General features: G+C 41.3%; 1 protein-coding gene across 2 annotated transcripts; it reads right to left on the reverse strand.

The window, feature by feature from the left end:
* Positions 1-1939: 1939 nt before the first annotated feature.
* COCH (cochlin) lies at positions 1940-17717 on the reverse strand. 2 transcript variants are annotated; one of them, XM_006729543.3, is made up of 12 exons: positions 17617-17717; positions 17212-17268; positions 17076-17123; positions 14533-14689; positions 13171-13304; positions 12434-12496; positions 11053-11097; positions 10806-10953; positions 7324-7427; positions 6403-6629; positions 5495-6011; positions 1940-2938 (listed from the first exon to the last, which is right to left on the reverse strand). In XM_006729543.3, exons 2-12 carry the CDS (start codon positions 17243-17245, stop codon positions 2763-2765), a joined length of 1653 nt encoding a protein of 550 aa, XP_006729606.1. In that variant the 5' UTR covers positions 17246-17268; positions 17617-17717; the 3' UTR covers positions 1940-2762. The 2 variants fall into 2 exon arrangements, with proteins under 2 accessions (XP_006729606.1, XP_030879872.1); XM_031024012.2 differs by lacking the exon at positions 12434-12496.
* Between the last annotated feature and the right edge of the window lie 570 nt (positions 17718-18287).

Consider the following 18287-nt stretch of genomic DNA (forward strand, 5'->3'; position numbering starts at 1 on the left):
ATTCTATTTGAATGCCTAGTGCAAAAAAAATTACATTGTGTACATTGAGAAATTGTGTCTTCTACATAAAAATCCAAGTGTCAATTTTAGTCATTGCTGGTGAAATACTAAAATTTTTCAGAAATTTTTTTAAAGTGGGGTGCCTGGGTGGCTCAGTCGTTAAGCGTCTGCCTTCAGCTCAGGTCATGATCCCAGGGTCCTGGGATCGAGCCCCACATCGGGCTCCCTGCTCAGCCGGAAGCCTGCTTCTCCCTCTCCCACTCCCCCTGCTTGTGTTCCCTCTTTCGCGGTCTCGCTCTCTCTCAAATAAAATCTTTAAAAGAAATTTTTTTTTTCTTAAAGTGATAGGTTTTTTGGTTTTCTGAAGATTCAACTTAATGAACAAAGTAAGAGGCATATTTTCTCCTTGGTTTTGGAAATAACAGTTTTTCCAAAGCTAGTATTGTTTCTGGCAGCTATTCCAAACCGGTGCATTACTGTTTAACTGAAATGTGATTATCATCATTGCAGTGCATAAACATTCACCTCTTGGGATGTATTAAAATTGAACTGAATAAAAATTAGTATATATGTTTATTTTTCTTTTCTCTACTTTGGTTGTATTTTTCTCTCCAGTATTAAATGTTTGGAAGAGACTAAAGGATGCAAAAAGAGAAAGTCTTATTTTGTGTGCTCCCATTTGTGACTCATGGGAAGTTCTGTAGATTGATTTGACTATGAAATGGTGCTTTATAAAGTTTAAGAATATTTGTATATACAAATGTTAATATGTTGATTTTCTCAATATTTAATAATATTCTGCCTTTTTCATACTTTATTTTTGTGTAATTTTCTCACATTTCAAAGTTAGTTATCCACTAACGACCAGCATCTCATTTAACACCTTAAATGTTATAAATAGCCTAGCATATTTGTAATTTAGGCATGCCTGCTGAAGTTGGATTGTAATACATCTTTTTAAAAATCTTCTTTTACTCCTTTTTAGTTGTTAACCCTTTATCTTGTTTACTTACACAAAATAATTGATAGTAACTTAATAGAGTGGTCATTTCTGCTCTTAGTGTTAAGTCAGAGTGTTAGTTTCCGTGGTTATCTCAGATGCCTCAACTTTGTCCTTTATAAAATTACCTTCTTTAAAAATGCTTGTAGTTTGGAGGCTGGATTTTCATTTAATTTTTCAAGGAGTGGTACTCAGCTAAGAATTTGTGGTCTGTTTATGGAGGGAAAAGGTTAAACCCATTTTTGCTTAATTAAATGAAAATTCTTGTTAAATGAATCATTCGTCTTTGAGGCATTTTATTAAGGGGGGGCAGTTTATTGTCTTCCCATACCCCATTTTGCCAAATTTTTATGTAGTATTAAAGGCAGTTTCAGTTCTGCATGATACATGGTCCTTATATTCCTTTTATACAACCTATAGAATTGTTAGACTCCAAAGATTTAGAATTAGTATGTGTACTCCAGTAAATCAGTTAACACCTTTTTCAGGTCAACGTGTAAATTGTTTCAGATAGGATCAGTGTATATGTGAAGGGATATAGGGTCCTTAGGTGGATGAGGGAGAGGGCAGGTCCTCTGTAGAGAAGATGAGCCAGACAAGATGAAAGAATACCTTTATCTGAAGGGAGAGCTCTTGGTGAGGTAATGATAGTTATATTAAGGGAATTCTGATCACTTTTCAAAAACCAACTTTACAAGCATATATAAGTAAAAATAATGTTAACTACAAGACATTTTTGTTGAACTAAGTAATCAAAAGCATCTCATGCTGTTTAACTTGGTAGTAGTGGCTGTGTATAATGCCTAGAAAGACATTCAATAAATTAAATATAACAATTTAAAAAAAATTCAGAATTGGTCTTTCTGCATAAAATGGTGAATGTAGGATTTTTTACCATGTCCCAGGGATAGATACTTGGAATAATAAAAGTAAAGCAGCTTAGAATTAGTCACTAACAGTTTATTGCTTAAATAGTCAAACTACAATATTTTTTCCTGCAGTTCTATTTTTAATATGTGCTCTTCCTCACAGCCAAATGTTTACAAGTTTGAAAGTAGTAAGTAAAAATTTACCAACTTAGCTATTTTTTTAGTACATGGATGACTTTGAGTATAAGCCAAATATATCTATACACGTATAAAATTAAGGATATAAATAGAAAAATACCAGGCAATCCTGCTATCTTGTTCAGTGTGATACTTCCGTTGTTATTATGAAAATACACTACAAAAGAAACTTCATGCCTAATTCCCTTCCATTTCATTCATAATTACAACTTTTTAGTATATTAAGTAACAAATATTGTTGATTGGTTTTAAGACAACATCTATTGGGGCAGAATAACATTTCAACTGAGTTAACTATTTCATTTTCCTTAAATGTTTAATACAGAATGATTAGAGAAGGAATGTTGCTTTTGTTCTGAATATCATTCTTTTATTGAGCTATGGAATTTGCATTTCTATACATTTAATATGCATTTTAGAATTCTTAAGATTTGGATGCACGATATTTCCTCTTTCCTGAGTTTCTAAGGGTCATGATTATGAAGTCTCGGCAGAGTGTTTAACAATTCTAAATTATCATTAGAAGGTAGTAGCTTTAAATGAATGCTTATTTGCTTGAAACAGCTGTTGGCATTTTTAATATAATAGTTTTGTATCTGATCCTAGTATGCTATATAGTATTTTGGTATTATGAGAAAATGACTTATACATTCTATCCTCTTGCACTTTTTCTTTCAGTTGTCAGAATGTCCCCATTATTGCTGGGATTCCAAGAAATCTCTACAAATGCCTCTGATGACATCGGAAACAATTGGTTCTAATCCTGTGAACTCTCTTGTGAAGAAAGCATGTGACTCCTTTGGTTTAGAGGCCATATCTTTCAGGTCATCCAAAGGTGCCCAAGCCACACCAACAGAGAAGATGGTGATACCTACAATGAAAATATTTTTAAGTGAATTAAAACCAAGTTCCAGGTTATATATAAAATCAGGTGTAAATATTTTTCATGAATTAGTAAACAGTTATAGAAAAACACTCTAGTAATGTCTGAAGAACTAAATCTCCTTCACCAAATGGTTAGGTAGGTTTTAACAGTCACTGTGATGAGAATGACAATTGAATCAAAAACAGAAGCTCTGCCATCAGTATAAATTATGACATTAACCGATCAATCACATGATCACTGACAAATATTGGATAAGCTGATAAATATCATTAAAAAAAAAAAAACCCTAATAACATACTTAGTGAAACGGTGAAAACTTCCTGAGATTGGCATGAGAATGGGCTGTCTACTGTCCTCACTCTATTTTACTGGAGTCCTAGCCAATGTAACAGCATGAAAGAATGGCACAAAATTTGGGATACGTAAATGGAAGTTTTCTAAGGCTGTTGCATTGCCAAGGATGGCGACTAGGCCTCTGTGGATATTGAGAGCTTTCTTCCATTTTGATTTGTATATTAAATTGGCAAACTGACCTGTAGTCAGAAATTTGACCACAGCAAAAATCTGGTGATAAAAACAGCCAAAGAGAAAGGTCTGTGAAGCTGGAATAATTTCTTCTAGTTACATACACACTGAGGCATACCTCTGCATTCCCTTGTGCTACTGGAAGGCTTTTACTCTGAATACCTTTTGGCTAGGGTGATAACTACATTAGTTTGATTCACCTCAATCCCAAGTGCAGTAGTTGTTTACCATCTTTCTTTTGGGTGAAATTCCCTATAATGTTTTGAGAGTTTCTGAAAGAGCTTCTAAGACTTCATCCCCCTTCTAGTGGTATTCTGTGCCAAGAGTTGTGAATACTTAAGATATAAATAAAGCAGGGCGCCTGGGTGGCTCAGTTGGTTAAGCGACTGCCTTCGGCTCAGGTCACGATCCCGGAGTCCTGGGATCGAGTCCCACATCGGGCTCCCGGCTCAGTGGGGAGCTTGCTTCTCCCTCTGACCCTATCCCCTCTCATGCTGTTTCTCTCTCTCTCTCTCTCAAATAAATAAATAAAAAAATTTAAAAAAAAAAGATATAAATAAAGCAAGTTTAGTTTATATAAAAGCTCCTTGAAACTATTAACACCCAGTCAATACTTACCTGGCAAAAAAAAAAAAAAATTCTTCCCTCGGGTTTCCTCACTTGTAGATTGAATTCAAGCTCAGAGTGGTTAGCTTGGACCAAATACATAATTACAGCTTATGACCCAGCCCTGAAAGCCTACTCTGTATTCTGGCTTTTGTTAACTTGGTAACTTTGACTTTACTATCACTAAAGGATAATTTTCATGAAAATGGTGTGGCCCAACCTCCTGAAGTTCAACTAATTAGGGAAAATATATTTGAATTAATGAAGTTCACTTAATTTAGCCTGAAGCCAAGCCTATTAACCATAAATTATATCAGTAAGCTACATTTTTAAAAATTTATTTATGAGAGCGTGCATGTGCAAGTGGGGAGAAGGGCAGAGGGAGAGAAACCCTCAAGCAGATTCCCCATGGAGTGTCGAGCTCCACGTGGGGCTTGATCCCACAACTTTGAGATCGTGACCTGACGCGAAAGCAGGAGTTGCAAGCTCAATGGACTGAGCCACGCAGGTGCCCCTATAAGCCGCATTTTTAAGGAGTATGACAACAAACAGGTCTTTGATCTGGGTTAGTTGCTGATGTATAAAATAAGCCAGATCTATAAAAATAAGCCAATGTATAGCTTAAATTCCATGTATCAGTTTACCCACTAAATAACAGTATTCCATCAATATATAAGTACATTAACGTGCTAATAAATGTATCAAAGGAAAAAGGTCAAGTCATTAGGAATTAAATAGGGAAAAGGATCTATGTAAGAGTATAGAAAAATGCAAGGCTGCTAATTCCCCTCTCCCAAGTTAGCGTTTTTGTTTTTTAAGTATTATTGGACTGCAATCACTCAGTTTTATCCCAGGAAAGGGAATGCCAGCTTTTTGTTGCCCTATTTGATCTCAGCAACACATTATGCTGATGTTTTCAGGAACGAGTGGCCTTTGCCAAAAGTAATATTAAGGTTGGGGTAAGGGAGAAAGAAGACCTTTTTGTACCCTTTCACATTAGAGTGTGTTTTTATTATCTCAAGAAGAAAAAGATATTAAAAAGGAAGTTTAGATGGAATCGAATTAAAGTCTAAGCACTTGTAACATGTTTTCCTGACACATGACATGGTTCTCCTGGGCATTCTCCCAACAATACAGTGATGAGTGTGGACTCAGCCAGACTGCCTGGGTGTGAAGGCTGGCCTCACCACTTGCTAGCTGTGTGGTTTTGAGGAAATTTGTTTCCTTATCCATAGAATGAAATTCATTGGGCTGGTTTGACAACTCAATCAGTTAATGTTGGGTAAAGCTCTTAGAACAGTGACTGCCATAATGCAGGTGTTTGTTCAATAAAATAAATGCTTAAGTTTATATTTACAAAACTCACTGAACCCCTCAATTCCCTACCCAGATGAAGGACAAGAACCTTACCTGCATCGTGTGCAGCAGCAGCAGGGCCTCGAACATCATCATAGGACTGGCCGTCTGTGACAATTACCAGGAAGTTCTTGTTGGGGCTCTCCCTCACGGGACCAAACACGTTTCTAACGGTGAAGGAGATGGCATCGCCTGTGGCTGTCCCACCGCTCATATAGCGAATGTTTCTGATAACAGCTAGGACATTCTCTTTGGTGCTATAATCAGTGAAACTGAATTCTGTGCGCTGATCATAGGTGAACTGTACAGCAGCTATCTTGGCACCAATGTCTGAGATTTCGAAAGTCTTGGCTATGTTGGAAACAAATTCAAGCATGAGGCGAAAATTACTGTCTCCAACACTGCTGGAGCCATCAATTAGAAAGGCAATGTTCACGGAGTTGTAACAGGTCTTGCTGCACATCATTTGCTCATAAGTGCAGAGTTTCTGAACCAGAGGCTTTACATATTTTGTGGTACCAAACCAGTTAGGCATGTGGTAAGAGAAGAAGCCATTATTCCGACAGACAGCCTAATGAGGGAGAGAGAAAAGAGATCAAAAGTTGTTTCTTAAAAATTATAGAAACATTACGGGCACCTGGGTGGCTCAGTTGTTAAGCGTCTGCCTTTGGCTTAGGTCATGATCCCAGGGTCCTGGGATCGAGCCCCACATCGGGCTCCCTGCTCGGCGGAAAGCCTGCTTCTCCCTCTCCCACTCCCCCTGCTTGTGTTCCCTCTATCACTTTGTCTCTCTGTTGAATAAATGAAATCTTTAAAAAAAAATTATAGAAACATTAAAACAATTATAAAAAACATTCTGTCTTGACTGTTCAAAGTTAATTCAGATAAGAGCCAGTCAGCACTATGCCTCGAGGTCCAGAATTAAATCACTACCATAACAGAAGACACCCTCACCTCCTTACCTTGTCAACAAATGCAACATCCTGAACCATCCCCAGTTCTTCAGGGATAGGCTTGGCCACAGAAACTATAAATACATTGACACCGAACTCTCTGGCCACAATGCCTGCTTCCTCAATGTCATCAGAAGGCCAGCCATCAATAAATACCACCACCACTTTGGGGATCCCTCTTCTTACTCCAGTGTCTGCTGTGAAGAATTTCTGGGCGGTATGCTTCAAGGCTTTTCCTAGGTTTGAAAAAGAAGCAAGCTGGAACAGCACCACCGCTCAAATGACATTTCCATTTCCCTGTACCAACTTGATGCCACCAAAGTTTAAGAATTTAACTTACATAGAACTTGGTTCTATAATAGTTGGGAAACTTTATCCATCAGGCTTATTTGTTTTGTCTTCACAACCCACATTACTTCCCCCATCACCTCCCAGAAGCCTCATGTTTCCTTACTGTACGTCAATCACCAGTCAGAAACCCAACTGACTCCCACTCCTGTACTTTTGCTCTCTGTCTAGCCCCTCGCTGACTGACTAGTACCACTAGTGACTCCGAACAAGAAATGTTCCTTCAAAGGGTCTGTAGTGCTTCTCTAGTTCTTTCTGCCCCATCTCCATTTGTTAAATCAGTCTGTTGATCTTTGCTTCTTTTTAACATGCTGAACAGTGGCTATCTGTTCTATCCAATATAAGGATTATAAAGCACAATACTTTTTTGTGTTTTAAACAAGCAATATTAATTAGCCCTTTGGCCTATTTTCCATTACAAATTGAGTATCTTAGATGATTGACTACAAATCTAGCCAAGATTGCAGTGTCAGGAGGAAGAGGTTCACATCTGCTTATATAAGAGAGCCTAAAACTGTTTTATAGGTCTGATCACTCATAACCCTCTCTTGTGTTACATCCCAGGGGCCAAAGTCTACTTACCTGTATTGGAATTACCCCCTCTGAAACCTACTTCCTTTATGGCAAACAAAACATCTTTGGCTGATGTAAAGTTTTTCAAGTAAAATTCTATTTTGGGATGTTCACTAAGTGGAAAAATGAAAAAATGTTATCTAGGGAGAACTGGAAAGGTAAAACAAGCAACATTATATATGTTAAAAAAAAAAAGTCTTTAAATTAGACAATGCCTAAGTTTCTTTCTTAATCCCATAGTATACAGTCAATTAAGGTATTGCATCCTTACTTGAATTTTAAGGCATCTTGCGGAAATGTAACAAAAACCATTGCTACCTTGAGGGTTTACTTTATTCTGGGTGATATGCTATATACATATAATATATATCATCTCATTTCATCATAACTCTACAAGGTAGAAACTATTATCCCTATCATATAAATGAAGAAACGGAGGCTCAGAGCATTTAGGTAACTTGCCCAACAAAACATAGCTGTACTTCAAATTCAGGTTTGTCTGACACCAGAGTCCATGCCTAACCTGTATGGTGCCCCTCAAACCAGGCCTGGCTCAGAACACTGGGCTTAATGGAAATCTGCAGAGTTGGGCAGCACAGAGTTGGAGGGTGGCTGGGTGTGAGGTTAGGTCTGTTCCAGTGTGAGACCCTGGTAGCGCTCAACAGAATGGGCCTATTAAATACTCCACAGTTTCTGGTCAGAAGAGGCACTTTCAAGGACACTGGGACCAACATTTTAAAAATGAGAAGGTATAAGAAAATAAATTATGAAGGATTACAATATTGAATTTTTGTTGTAATAAAGGATATTGACATTACCAATCTTTTTTTTTTTTTAAAGATTTTATTTATTTGACAGAGAGAGACACAGCGAGAGAGGGAACACAAGCAGGGGGAGTGGGAGAGGGAGAAGCAGGCTTCCCGCCGAGCAGGGAGCCCGATGCGGGGCTCGATCCCAGGACCCTGGGATCATGACCTGAGCCGAAGGCAGATGCTTAACGACTGAGCCACCCAGGTGCCCCGACATTACCAATCTTAATGTATATTATAATATTTGGGATTTTCCATATTTAATAGAAGGATTTCAGCTCACTTTTTTTTTCAGCTCACTTTTATCACTACCCTGTGTTCAGTAGAGACCATGCTGAGTAAAAACAGTTAAAAGCACCAACTAAACACTTTTTGTGTTTAGTTTTTAGATAAGTCAGTATTTCATTAAGTGTAAAATTTTAAGATCTTAGTATTATCAATCAACATTAAGTCAAGAGTTTTGAGAGAGAAATATAGCACTGGTTGTATTTCTGTATATCTGCTGGAATGCTGGGTCACAAAATCAGATATTATAGGTTGATAACCTTTTCAGTTTAATGGTCACTTTTCAACTATCCAAACTGTGATTTGAGATTTAGTCTTGTTTTTGCATCCTTAATGATATATTCTGTTATCCTGCTTAAATATAAACTCTTGATATAGTTTATTCTGATGTTCTTCCTAAAGTAGGAAAGCTATAAGCCAAGAAGTTATAGAGAAGCTAGTCTTTGTTTGAATGTACAAGATAGTGTAGGTTTCGTCTTGAAAAAGACTTGGATACAAATCGCAAAGAAAAAAATTAAGAAGAAAAGCACTGAGGGGAATTTGCCCCCTGAGATGTAAAATGTACAATAAAGCTACAATAATCAAAACATTGTGGAAACGATGTGGAATTAGCTTATAGATCAAGGAAATGACTTGCCTAAACTTGTATATAAAATTGGTATTTCAAATCAATGGAATAAGAAGCTCATTTATTTTAAAGGTATGGGACAAATGGTTAAATTATGTAGAAAACAAAGTTAAATTCTCCTACCAAAAAAAACCTATCTAAATTAAGAACCAGTTGTAAAAAATAACGTAAGAATGAAATAGAAATTAATATCTGTAGTACTGGTGCTACTGGATCAACTTTCTAGAAAGCAATTTAACTTTACATCAGAAGCCTTAAAAATGTCAGAACACTTTGACCCAATTTCACTTTCAGGAATCTAGTCCAATGAACTAATCAAAGATGGCACAGGATGACATAAGGATGTTAATCATAATGTAATGTGTAATGGTGGGGAATAAAACAACAAGAAAAAACAGAAGAATGGTTAAATACCATGCAAAGGAACATTATAAAAAAATTTTTTTTGAGAGTGTGTGAGTGGCATGGGTGAGTGGGGGAGGGGGCAGAGGGAGAGAGAGAATCTCAAGCAGACTCCATGCCCAGCACAGAGCCCACACAGGGCTGGATCTCACGACCCTGAGATCATGACCTGAGCCAAAATCGAGAGTCAGATGGTTAACCGACTAAGCCACCCAGGCATCCCAAAACATCATTTTTGAAGAGTAGTTGTGATCTGGTAAAATGCTCGAATGATTAAGGGTTAAAAAACAGGACATAATTCATTTTTATAGTTGGAGCTTTTAAAAAAGCAACACACCTATGTAGGAGGGGTGGGGGATAGGCAAAATGGGTGAAGAAGAGTGGGAGTTACAGGCTTCCAGTCATGAAATGAGTAAGTCAGGAGAATAAAAGGAATAAAAGGAATGTAGTCAGTGGCATTGTAATAGCATCCTATGGAGATAGATGGTAGCTACACTTACAGTAAGCATAGTGTAACATATAAAGATGTTGAATCACTATGTTGTACACCTGAAACTAAGGTAACATTGTGTGTCAGCTATACTTCAATTACACACACACACACACACACACACACACACATACACATGTACAAACAAATTTTCTTAAAATACTGAAAGGAGGGGCGCCTGGGTGGCTCATTCAGTTAAACGTTTGCCTTCGGCTCAGGTCATGATCCCAGGGTCCTGGGATGGATCCCTGCTCAGTGGGGAGTCTGCTTCTCCCTCTTCCTCTGCCACTCCCTCGGCTCATGTTTTTTCTCTCTCTCATAAATAAATCTTTAAAAAAAATAAAGGATATAAAACATTTTATAGTGATTATCTATGAGGGGCATATTTGGGAAATTGGTTTTCTTTGTGCTTTATATGTTTTTCAAATTTCTATAGTGAGCATATTATAATCCTAAAAGCCATCGATATTATTTTTAAATGAACAAAATTAAAAAGGTGGAGCTTCAGATCTCCAAGGAACTATGCTAAATGTTTAAAAGAATGACAGAATAGGGAGGAGGGATAGATCATTTCTTCCTTCAGCAAAGAGGAATTAAGAATTGAGTAGAGTATATTGTGCAGATGTAATTTGTATGAGCAACAAAACCTTTTAGTTTACCTTCTGGTCCTCAAATAGCATATAATTCTCAATCTTTTTATTCCAAAAAGGAAGCACTTAGACCTACCTAGTCTACTTAGCAGTCTTAAACCCTGTATTCATAGTTTGGGAATTCAGATAGTCCACACTCAATACGTTTATATTGAACTGAAATGCATGTATCCACTAAAAGAATTAATCATTTATCAAGTCTCCACCCATTTTAACAAGATTGGTACCTGGCTTGAACAAGGCCCACGTGTGGTCCCTCTGTTCCAATTCCCAACATTAGAGCCACTTTGCCAACAAAATTCTTCTGTAGATTAAATCGGCGCTGCCCAATATTAAAACTTCCATCAATCAGAAATGCAATGTCTGCTTTACAGTCTGTGAATACCCAAACAAGTCTTTCTGTTAGCAGTTTCAAGAGAGAGGGAGGGAGGGAGAGTGAAAGTTACTTTCCCAAATGGGTATCTGGACTCTTACCTTTATTGCCAGTTTTCTTCTCAGGTGTTTTCTTTAGTCGTTTCCCTGAAACCAAGGAAGCACTTGGCATTAGTGAAGGAAGAGAGTTTCATAGCAAGAAGCCCACATGGGAAAAAGCTCATGACAGGGAGTGTCATTCTTAAAAATAATACTTGTTTTTAAAAAATTAATTTCTTAAAAAAAATTAATTTTCTCATGGTTTTCTGGACTGGGGAAGCAATGCCCCAGCAAAGAAACAAGTCAGAACTGTTGTAGGCCTATATATTTGATATGCCACTAATTCAGGACTTGATATCTCAAACCCACAGTTGAGGCAGGACTGGAAACTCGAGTTAGATTCTAATGTTCTTAATTCCTTTGACTTTAGAACTGCCAGTCTTGGGGCGCCTGGGTGACTCAGTCGGTTAAGTGTCTGCCTTTGGCTCAGGTCATGATCTCAGGGTCCTGGGATCAAGCCCTATGTCAGGCTTCCTGATCAGTGGGGAATCTGCTTGTCCCTCTACCTCTGCCCTTTCCCCTGGCTTGTGCTCTCTCTCAAATAAATAAATCTTAAAAAAAAAAAAACAAAAAAAAACAACTGCCACAGTCTTAGGAAAAGAGATCCCTGGCTATTTGTTAAAATGGACCCATACTAATTCCTTTTTGCATATGGCAAATGCAACTAGGAAGTTCATGGTACTTTTACTTTGTCCAGTTTCTAGGCATGGGGTTTATCAAATCAGAAATAGTAGGACTTCAAGAGAATGTTTGGTAGCAGAGTTTATAATTGCAAATAGAAGGATATGAATTTGAAATAAAAAAGTATATGTTTCTTTATGTAATATACCAGTAACCATAAGATATTTGTTTTATTTTTTTTAAAGATTTTATTTATTTATTTGACAGAGAGAGACACAGCGTGAGAGGGAACACAAGCAGGGGGAGTGGGAGAGGGAGAAACAGGCTTCCTGCTGAGCAGGGAGCCCGATGCAGGGCTCGATCCCAGGACCTGGGATCATGACCTGAGCTGAAGGCAGATGCTTAACGACTGAGCCACCCCTTTTTTTTTTAATTTTTAAAGATTTTATTCATTTGAGGGCACCTGGGTGGCTCAGTCAGTTAAGCGTCTGCCTTCAGCTCAGGTCATGATCTCAGGGTCCTGGGACTGAGCCCCAGGTCAGGCTCTCTACTTAGCGGGGAGTCTGCTTCTTTCTCCCTCTGCCCCTCCCACTGAGATCATGACCTGAGCCAAGGTCAGACGCTTAACCGACTGAATTACCCAGGTGCCCCTGTTGTGTTTAATATCAATTTCCTTTAAAAGGAAAGCTATCAACAACACGTTTATTTTTTAATTTCCAAATGCTGTGCCAGGCAACTAGGAGAGAGCTTCCATATTTCATACCTGTTGGTGGACGTGCTGTGGACACTGCTTGTCCTGTGGCTTCCTGAGTACCACTTTTTCCTTCTGATAAAAATAAAGAGAAGACTATTTTTTCCTCTTCCTTCTTTACCATCAAAGCATAATGAATATAATTTAGGGGCCTATGGAATGATAAATATAATCGAGTGATGGCAATTACATCAATACTTGCTTCATGCTACTTTCAAAGAACCAAAATGGGTTTTTAGCTATTAAATCATATTTTAAAAGGATCACCAAAAATGAATTCATATTCATTTTCATTCACTAGTGTTTTGATCTAATGTTACCTGGTAAATGTCAGGGCATTCTGATTGCAAACAAGGCAAGTTTCTTTTTCTTTAAGTAGGCTCCACTCCCAGTGTGGAGCCCAACATGGGGCTTGAACTTATGACCCTAAGATCAGGACCCGAGCTGAAATCAAGAGTCAGATGCTTAACTGACTGAGCCACCCAGACACTTCAGACAATGCAAGCTTCTACTGCAATCTTCTAATAGCAAGATTATTCTTCTCGCATGCAGCCAAGTTTATCTTGAGTGGGTCTTTGCCTGTCCAGTCTCCTGACTCTAACCCATTGTTGACTCCTCTGAGTTTTGATTGTAGGCTTTTTCATCAGAGTCAAAGAGATTGGACTAAGAAAAACAGAGAACTTTTTTTTTGGTGGGGGGAGGGTGAAGCAATATTTACACAAAAGTAAGAATAATGTAATTGTACCTACTTGTCACTGTGAAAGAAGCAGACCATCTGGAAAGTGTTTGAGACTGAACGCCATTGGCAGCTACTGAGGAATAGTTTTCTCGACCTGGTAGGCTATATATTCGCACAGGTCCCCCTGAGATGCTGATTACTCCCCTGTAACACAGAAAAGCAGCTGATATTCCACTCACGCTTTTTCAGGGGTATCTGACTGACTTCTAGTGCCATGTTACATCTATTGTTCTGATTAATCAAGAAAACAGTTCATCCGGGCGCCTGGGTGGCTCAGTCATTAAGCATCTGCTTCGGCTCAGGTTGTGATCCCAGGGTCCTGGGATCGAGCCCCATATCGGGCTCCCTGCTCGGCAGGAAGACTGCTTCTCCTCTCCCACTCCCCCTGCTTGTGTTCCCTCTCTCTCTGTGTCTCTCTCTGTCAAATAAAATATTAAAAAAAAAAAAAAAAAGATGAGGCGCCTGGGTGGCTCAGTTGGTTAAGCAACTGCCTTCGGCTCAGGTCATGATCCTGGAGTCCCATGATCGAGTCCCGCATCGGGCTCCCTGCTCAGCAGGGAGTCTGCTTCTCCCGCTCCCGCTCCCCCCTCTTGTGCTCTGTCTCTAAAATAAATAAATAAGATCTTTAAAAGAAAAAAAAAAGAAAACAGTTCATCAGGGAAGATATATATGGATGCTGCCAGCCTTTTGAAAAACTTGCTTACACAGGTACAAAATATGCCTGGGAGAAATGGTATTGTGCTGTCAAACTTCTTAAATGTTGATAGGAACATACCTGTAGGACCCTGTTCCCTACAGCTCAGAGATTCAGAGTTAATAGAACCAAATAATTTTCTTAGTTTTCCAAGGTACTTTATATGTCCTTGGACTTCATTAAAAAAAAAAAAAAAAAAAGTTTTGCAGGATAGCAGAGTGGGTGGTGAATATGGGCTCTGGAGGCAGCCTGGGCTCTCAGTTCCAGTTTGGGCCCTTGCTAACAGTGGCAAGATGTTGGCAACTGTCTGAGTTCAGTTTCCTCATCTATAAAATGGAATAAAATTGTACCTACTCTCTACAATTGTAGAGTTGTCATGGAAATTAAAAACAATGTCTAGCACATAGTAAAAACTCACTAATATATTATATTATCAGGAATGTTCTAAAATTATAGGGATCTAGCTACCAAGAAATAATACAATTTGCCTTTTGTCAAAAAGCTTCCTTTGTGTTGCTGGTGCTTCAAGGATATCCAGGAAAACCTTAAAAATGTATCCATCTTCTGTGGCCAATACTGGTACCAAAAGAAAGAAGGTGTGTGGGGGGTCCATTTGGCTAAAGAGGGAAAGGATATTATTACACTTGGATTTCTCTCCCCTTACATGTTTCGGCTTACCTGTGGACAGCTGCGCCACATATGCTTGATACAGACGCATACACTATGTTCCCAAACACGGAGAATTCCTCAAGAGCACAGCCCCCTGGGCAAAGTACATCTGCTTTCTCTTTCCTGATGTCCAGGCCTCGGGTAAAGCATGTGATAGCAATGGGAACTGAAAAGAAAGGATGGAGTGTAATGACATTCTTAGGATTCTGAGGGGTGTCAGGGATGGGGTGGGGTGGGAACTAGGGTAGGAGATTGAAGATTTATCTCCCTAGTTTCTACACTTAAGAATATTAATGTATGTATGGTTCCACACCATTCCAAATTTTAGCTACCCAAAAACCAGTTTTCCAATTTAATCTAGTCCTCAGCCACTACAAAGCCTATTGGAAGAATTTTCTCAATTCTTATCAGTTTGGGAATACATAATTGGAAATATAACAGAACTAGAAAATGACATTAGTCATTCACCATTTATTAATTCATTCTAGAAAAATAAAAATCTCAATTACTAAAACAACTATGGACACAGGTGCCTGAGGTAAAGATATTAAAATCTGGGCTGAGCCTGTGAGGAACATTTCCCTTTTTGTTTTTTTTTTTAAAGTAGGCTCCATACCAAGTGTGCAGCCCAATGCAGGGCTTGAACTCACGATCCTGAGGTCAAGCCCTAAGCTGAGATCAAGAGTCGCACGCCTAACCGACTAAACCACCCAGGCACCCCAATGAGAAACATTTTCATAGACACATGCACAAACCTCTAAGGTCCCATCCTTTGCTTCGAGGACCATTTACACCAGTTTTTCTCCAAATGCAATGCCTTAAAATTGTATCTTAATTAATTTTCATTATGTTATATTAATCACCATACATTAGTTTTTGATGTAGTGTTCCATGATTCATTGTTTGCAAAAATTGTATCTTAATTTAAACAAGCCAGTGAACAGATGTTTCCCTTTACAAATGTCCTTTAGCTCAATCACTCATTTTACAGATGCAGAAATGAAAGCAATGGGGTTAATTTGCCCTAGGTCACACAGCCCAACTCCTGCAGGATAGGAAACAGGGAAGTTAGTCTCTATGAAGTGAAGCATTTTTATCTGAATTGAACCCGCTTAATTCTGCTCCAAATCTGTCGAGAGAGATTTATCATGCAGTGAATGCATTTTTAGAAAAGTGTTAATACTCTCAAATTTTACATACCAACCCAAACTAATCAAGAATTGAAGTTCTTACTATAAAAGATGTTTGGTAGACACAAGTTATTGGCAGCAAGTAACAATATAATATGTTAACTCATCAATTTACTATAAATATTAAGTTGAGAATAATGTTATTAAATACTATTTTCCAAACACAAGAAATTGTGGTTATCCAAACCTTTTTGAAACAAATGTTAATAAAAAACCAAAACAGCACCTTTTTTTTTTTTTCCAAGACAGAGTAATACTGTCTGGTCATCTGCCCACTTGAGTAGCCTGCCTCTACCAATGACCCTTTTCTATGAGCTTTCTATGTTGAGCTGCACCCTGAACTATACATCTCTATTGGAAGGGAAGGCAGAATGCCAGCTAAAATGCGGATTCCTTAGCTCTGAAACACTCTAGATTGCTGGGGAAGTTAAAATCCTTACCCACAACAGTAGCCTCATACCTGTGAGCCTTATACATGTGATCAAACAGCCTTAATCCTTCCTCCCACTTTCCGGGTCATCAGAGGCTCTGCCTTTAGCTGCCAACACTCACTTGAGTGAGGGAGAGAGGGGGAGGGAGGGAGGGCAAGGGGAGGGAGGGGGGGAGAGAGAGAGAGAGAGAGAGAGAGAGTGTGTGTGTGTGTGTGTGTGTGTGTGTGGTGGGGGTGGGGTGCTGAAAACAGCCCAGTGCAATGCTTACCCTCATTTCTCCTTTCAAGAAGAACACGACAGATATTGTAAAAGAGTTTGCCATTTATATTGTAGAAAACACACACACCCATACTCGGACTTTTACATGTGGAACAAACTGTTTTTAGACTCTCTCCAATAAGAAATGGGCTACAAATAGGGGGTACTCCTAGAAACCAGGAGTTCAAGCAAGGTGGGACAAGGATGTAAGCATCTCTGTCTCTGTCAGCTCTGACAGTGTGAAGTCGGGTCTGGGAGGCTTCTTCCTGACCTCAAACGCCGGAGACAACCCGAGACTAGTGTGCCACTCGGCAGGACTCAACGAATACTCCCCTGCCTTGACCTTTCGATGCCGATGCTCGGCTTGCCAGGTGCCTCCCGCGATGTGAGTGTAGATTCGGGGACGCTTCCTTCTCCGCGCCTTGGGAAGAACGTCCCCTTCGGGAACCAGGGGCCCCCTCGCGTGGGAGAAATGGGTAAGCCGGAGTAGATACGCCGTGGGTATGGATGGGTGTGCGCCCGGCAGCCGCTCCAACCTTGGCGCCCTCCAGCTTTGGTCCCCGGGGCCAAGGTCTAGGGGCTCAGTCTGAGTGCTCCTCTACCTGCCGGCCCCCAACCCCTCCCACCGCCTGGACTTAGCCCTGCTTCCCCAACAGGGGAACCCGCAACTCACCCGCTCCCTCGCTGCCCGCAGGCTCCGGCAGCAGCAGCAGACAGACACCTGCGAAGAAAGGACAGCGCGAGGGCTGGCTCCAGCTTCCGCCCCGCTTGGTGCGACGGGAAGGGGGTGGGGAGGGGCGCGTACCCACCGAGGCAGAGAACTGGTATCCAGGCTGCAGACATGGTAGTGGAGGGGCTCCTCGGACCTGGGAGACAGGGAGAATGCGAGGGAGGCTCCCGGGAACGGAGGCCCCTACTTCCCCACCACACCGCGCCCGCCCTCCCCTTGGAGATCCCGCACCCCTCGGAAACCCAGGGGCGGTGGAGGGGGGGAGGTGACCTAAGAGGCCGCTGCCCGGGAGCTAGCGCCTCTCTATCTGGAGGCGATGCTCTGGCTGCAAATCGAGCCAAACCCAGCATCGATGTGCAACCCCGGCCCGGGAGAGGGGGTGCGATATCAAGACAGAAAGAAGCTGGGAACGACAAAGGAGAAACTCGGATAGGCAGGTGTCAGGGACCCGCACGCCCACCGCCGGACGCCCAGGGGTCCGCACCTGAGTGGGATCCTCCTGGCTGCGCCCGAGTGCGGAAAGTGCGTCTCCCGCCGCCGCTATAAAGGCCTGGCCGCGCGCATGAGCACTGTGCGGGGGGCGCGCGAGGAGGGGGCTGGGAGCCTGTCCCCCGGGGCTGGGCGTCGGCCGTCCAGCTCCGCCCCCACCCCCTCCCCGTCCGGGGGTGAGGCCCGCGCCGAGGCACCTCCCCCCCCGCAGCGCGGACCTCCGCCACCTGGACGCCGCGTCCGTCCCTAGGGGAGGGGCGAAGGCCCGGGGTCAGCATCTCGGGGCCCCCGCGGGTCTCGGCGTCAGGGGTGTCGGAACGAGTGTAGAACGGCGGCTGGGCCGGTGCCTGGAGACGCGCGGGGTGAGCCCGGGGTTCACGGCGCCGGCCGCGCAGGCTTGACTGCGCTCCGGGCGGGGCGGCTGCCCGACGTGCGCGGCCAGCCTCACCTGGGCTAGGGAGGGCCGGTCCCCCGCGCCGGTTCCGACGGCGGAGCTGCGGCCCTCGCGGAGGAACCTGGACTCTGCTTCGAAGCCAAAGCGGTTGAGGGGGAGCAGGGCCGCTGTCCGCCCAGAGGCCTTGCGCCCCCGGAGAGCTACCAGCTCCACGCGGCCTCAGAACCAAACTTGCCAACTTCGTGCTCCCGTGGAAATGGAGTTCCTACTCT

Source organism: Leptonychotes weddellii, chromosome 9, assembly GCF_054177405.1.
Source record: "Leptonychotes weddellii isolate Sample4059 chromosome 9, ASM5417740v2, whole genome shotgun sequence".
NCBI classification, from domain to species: domain Eukaryota; kingdom Metazoa; phylum Chordata; class Mammalia; order Carnivora; family Phocidae; genus Leptonychotes; species Leptonychotes weddellii.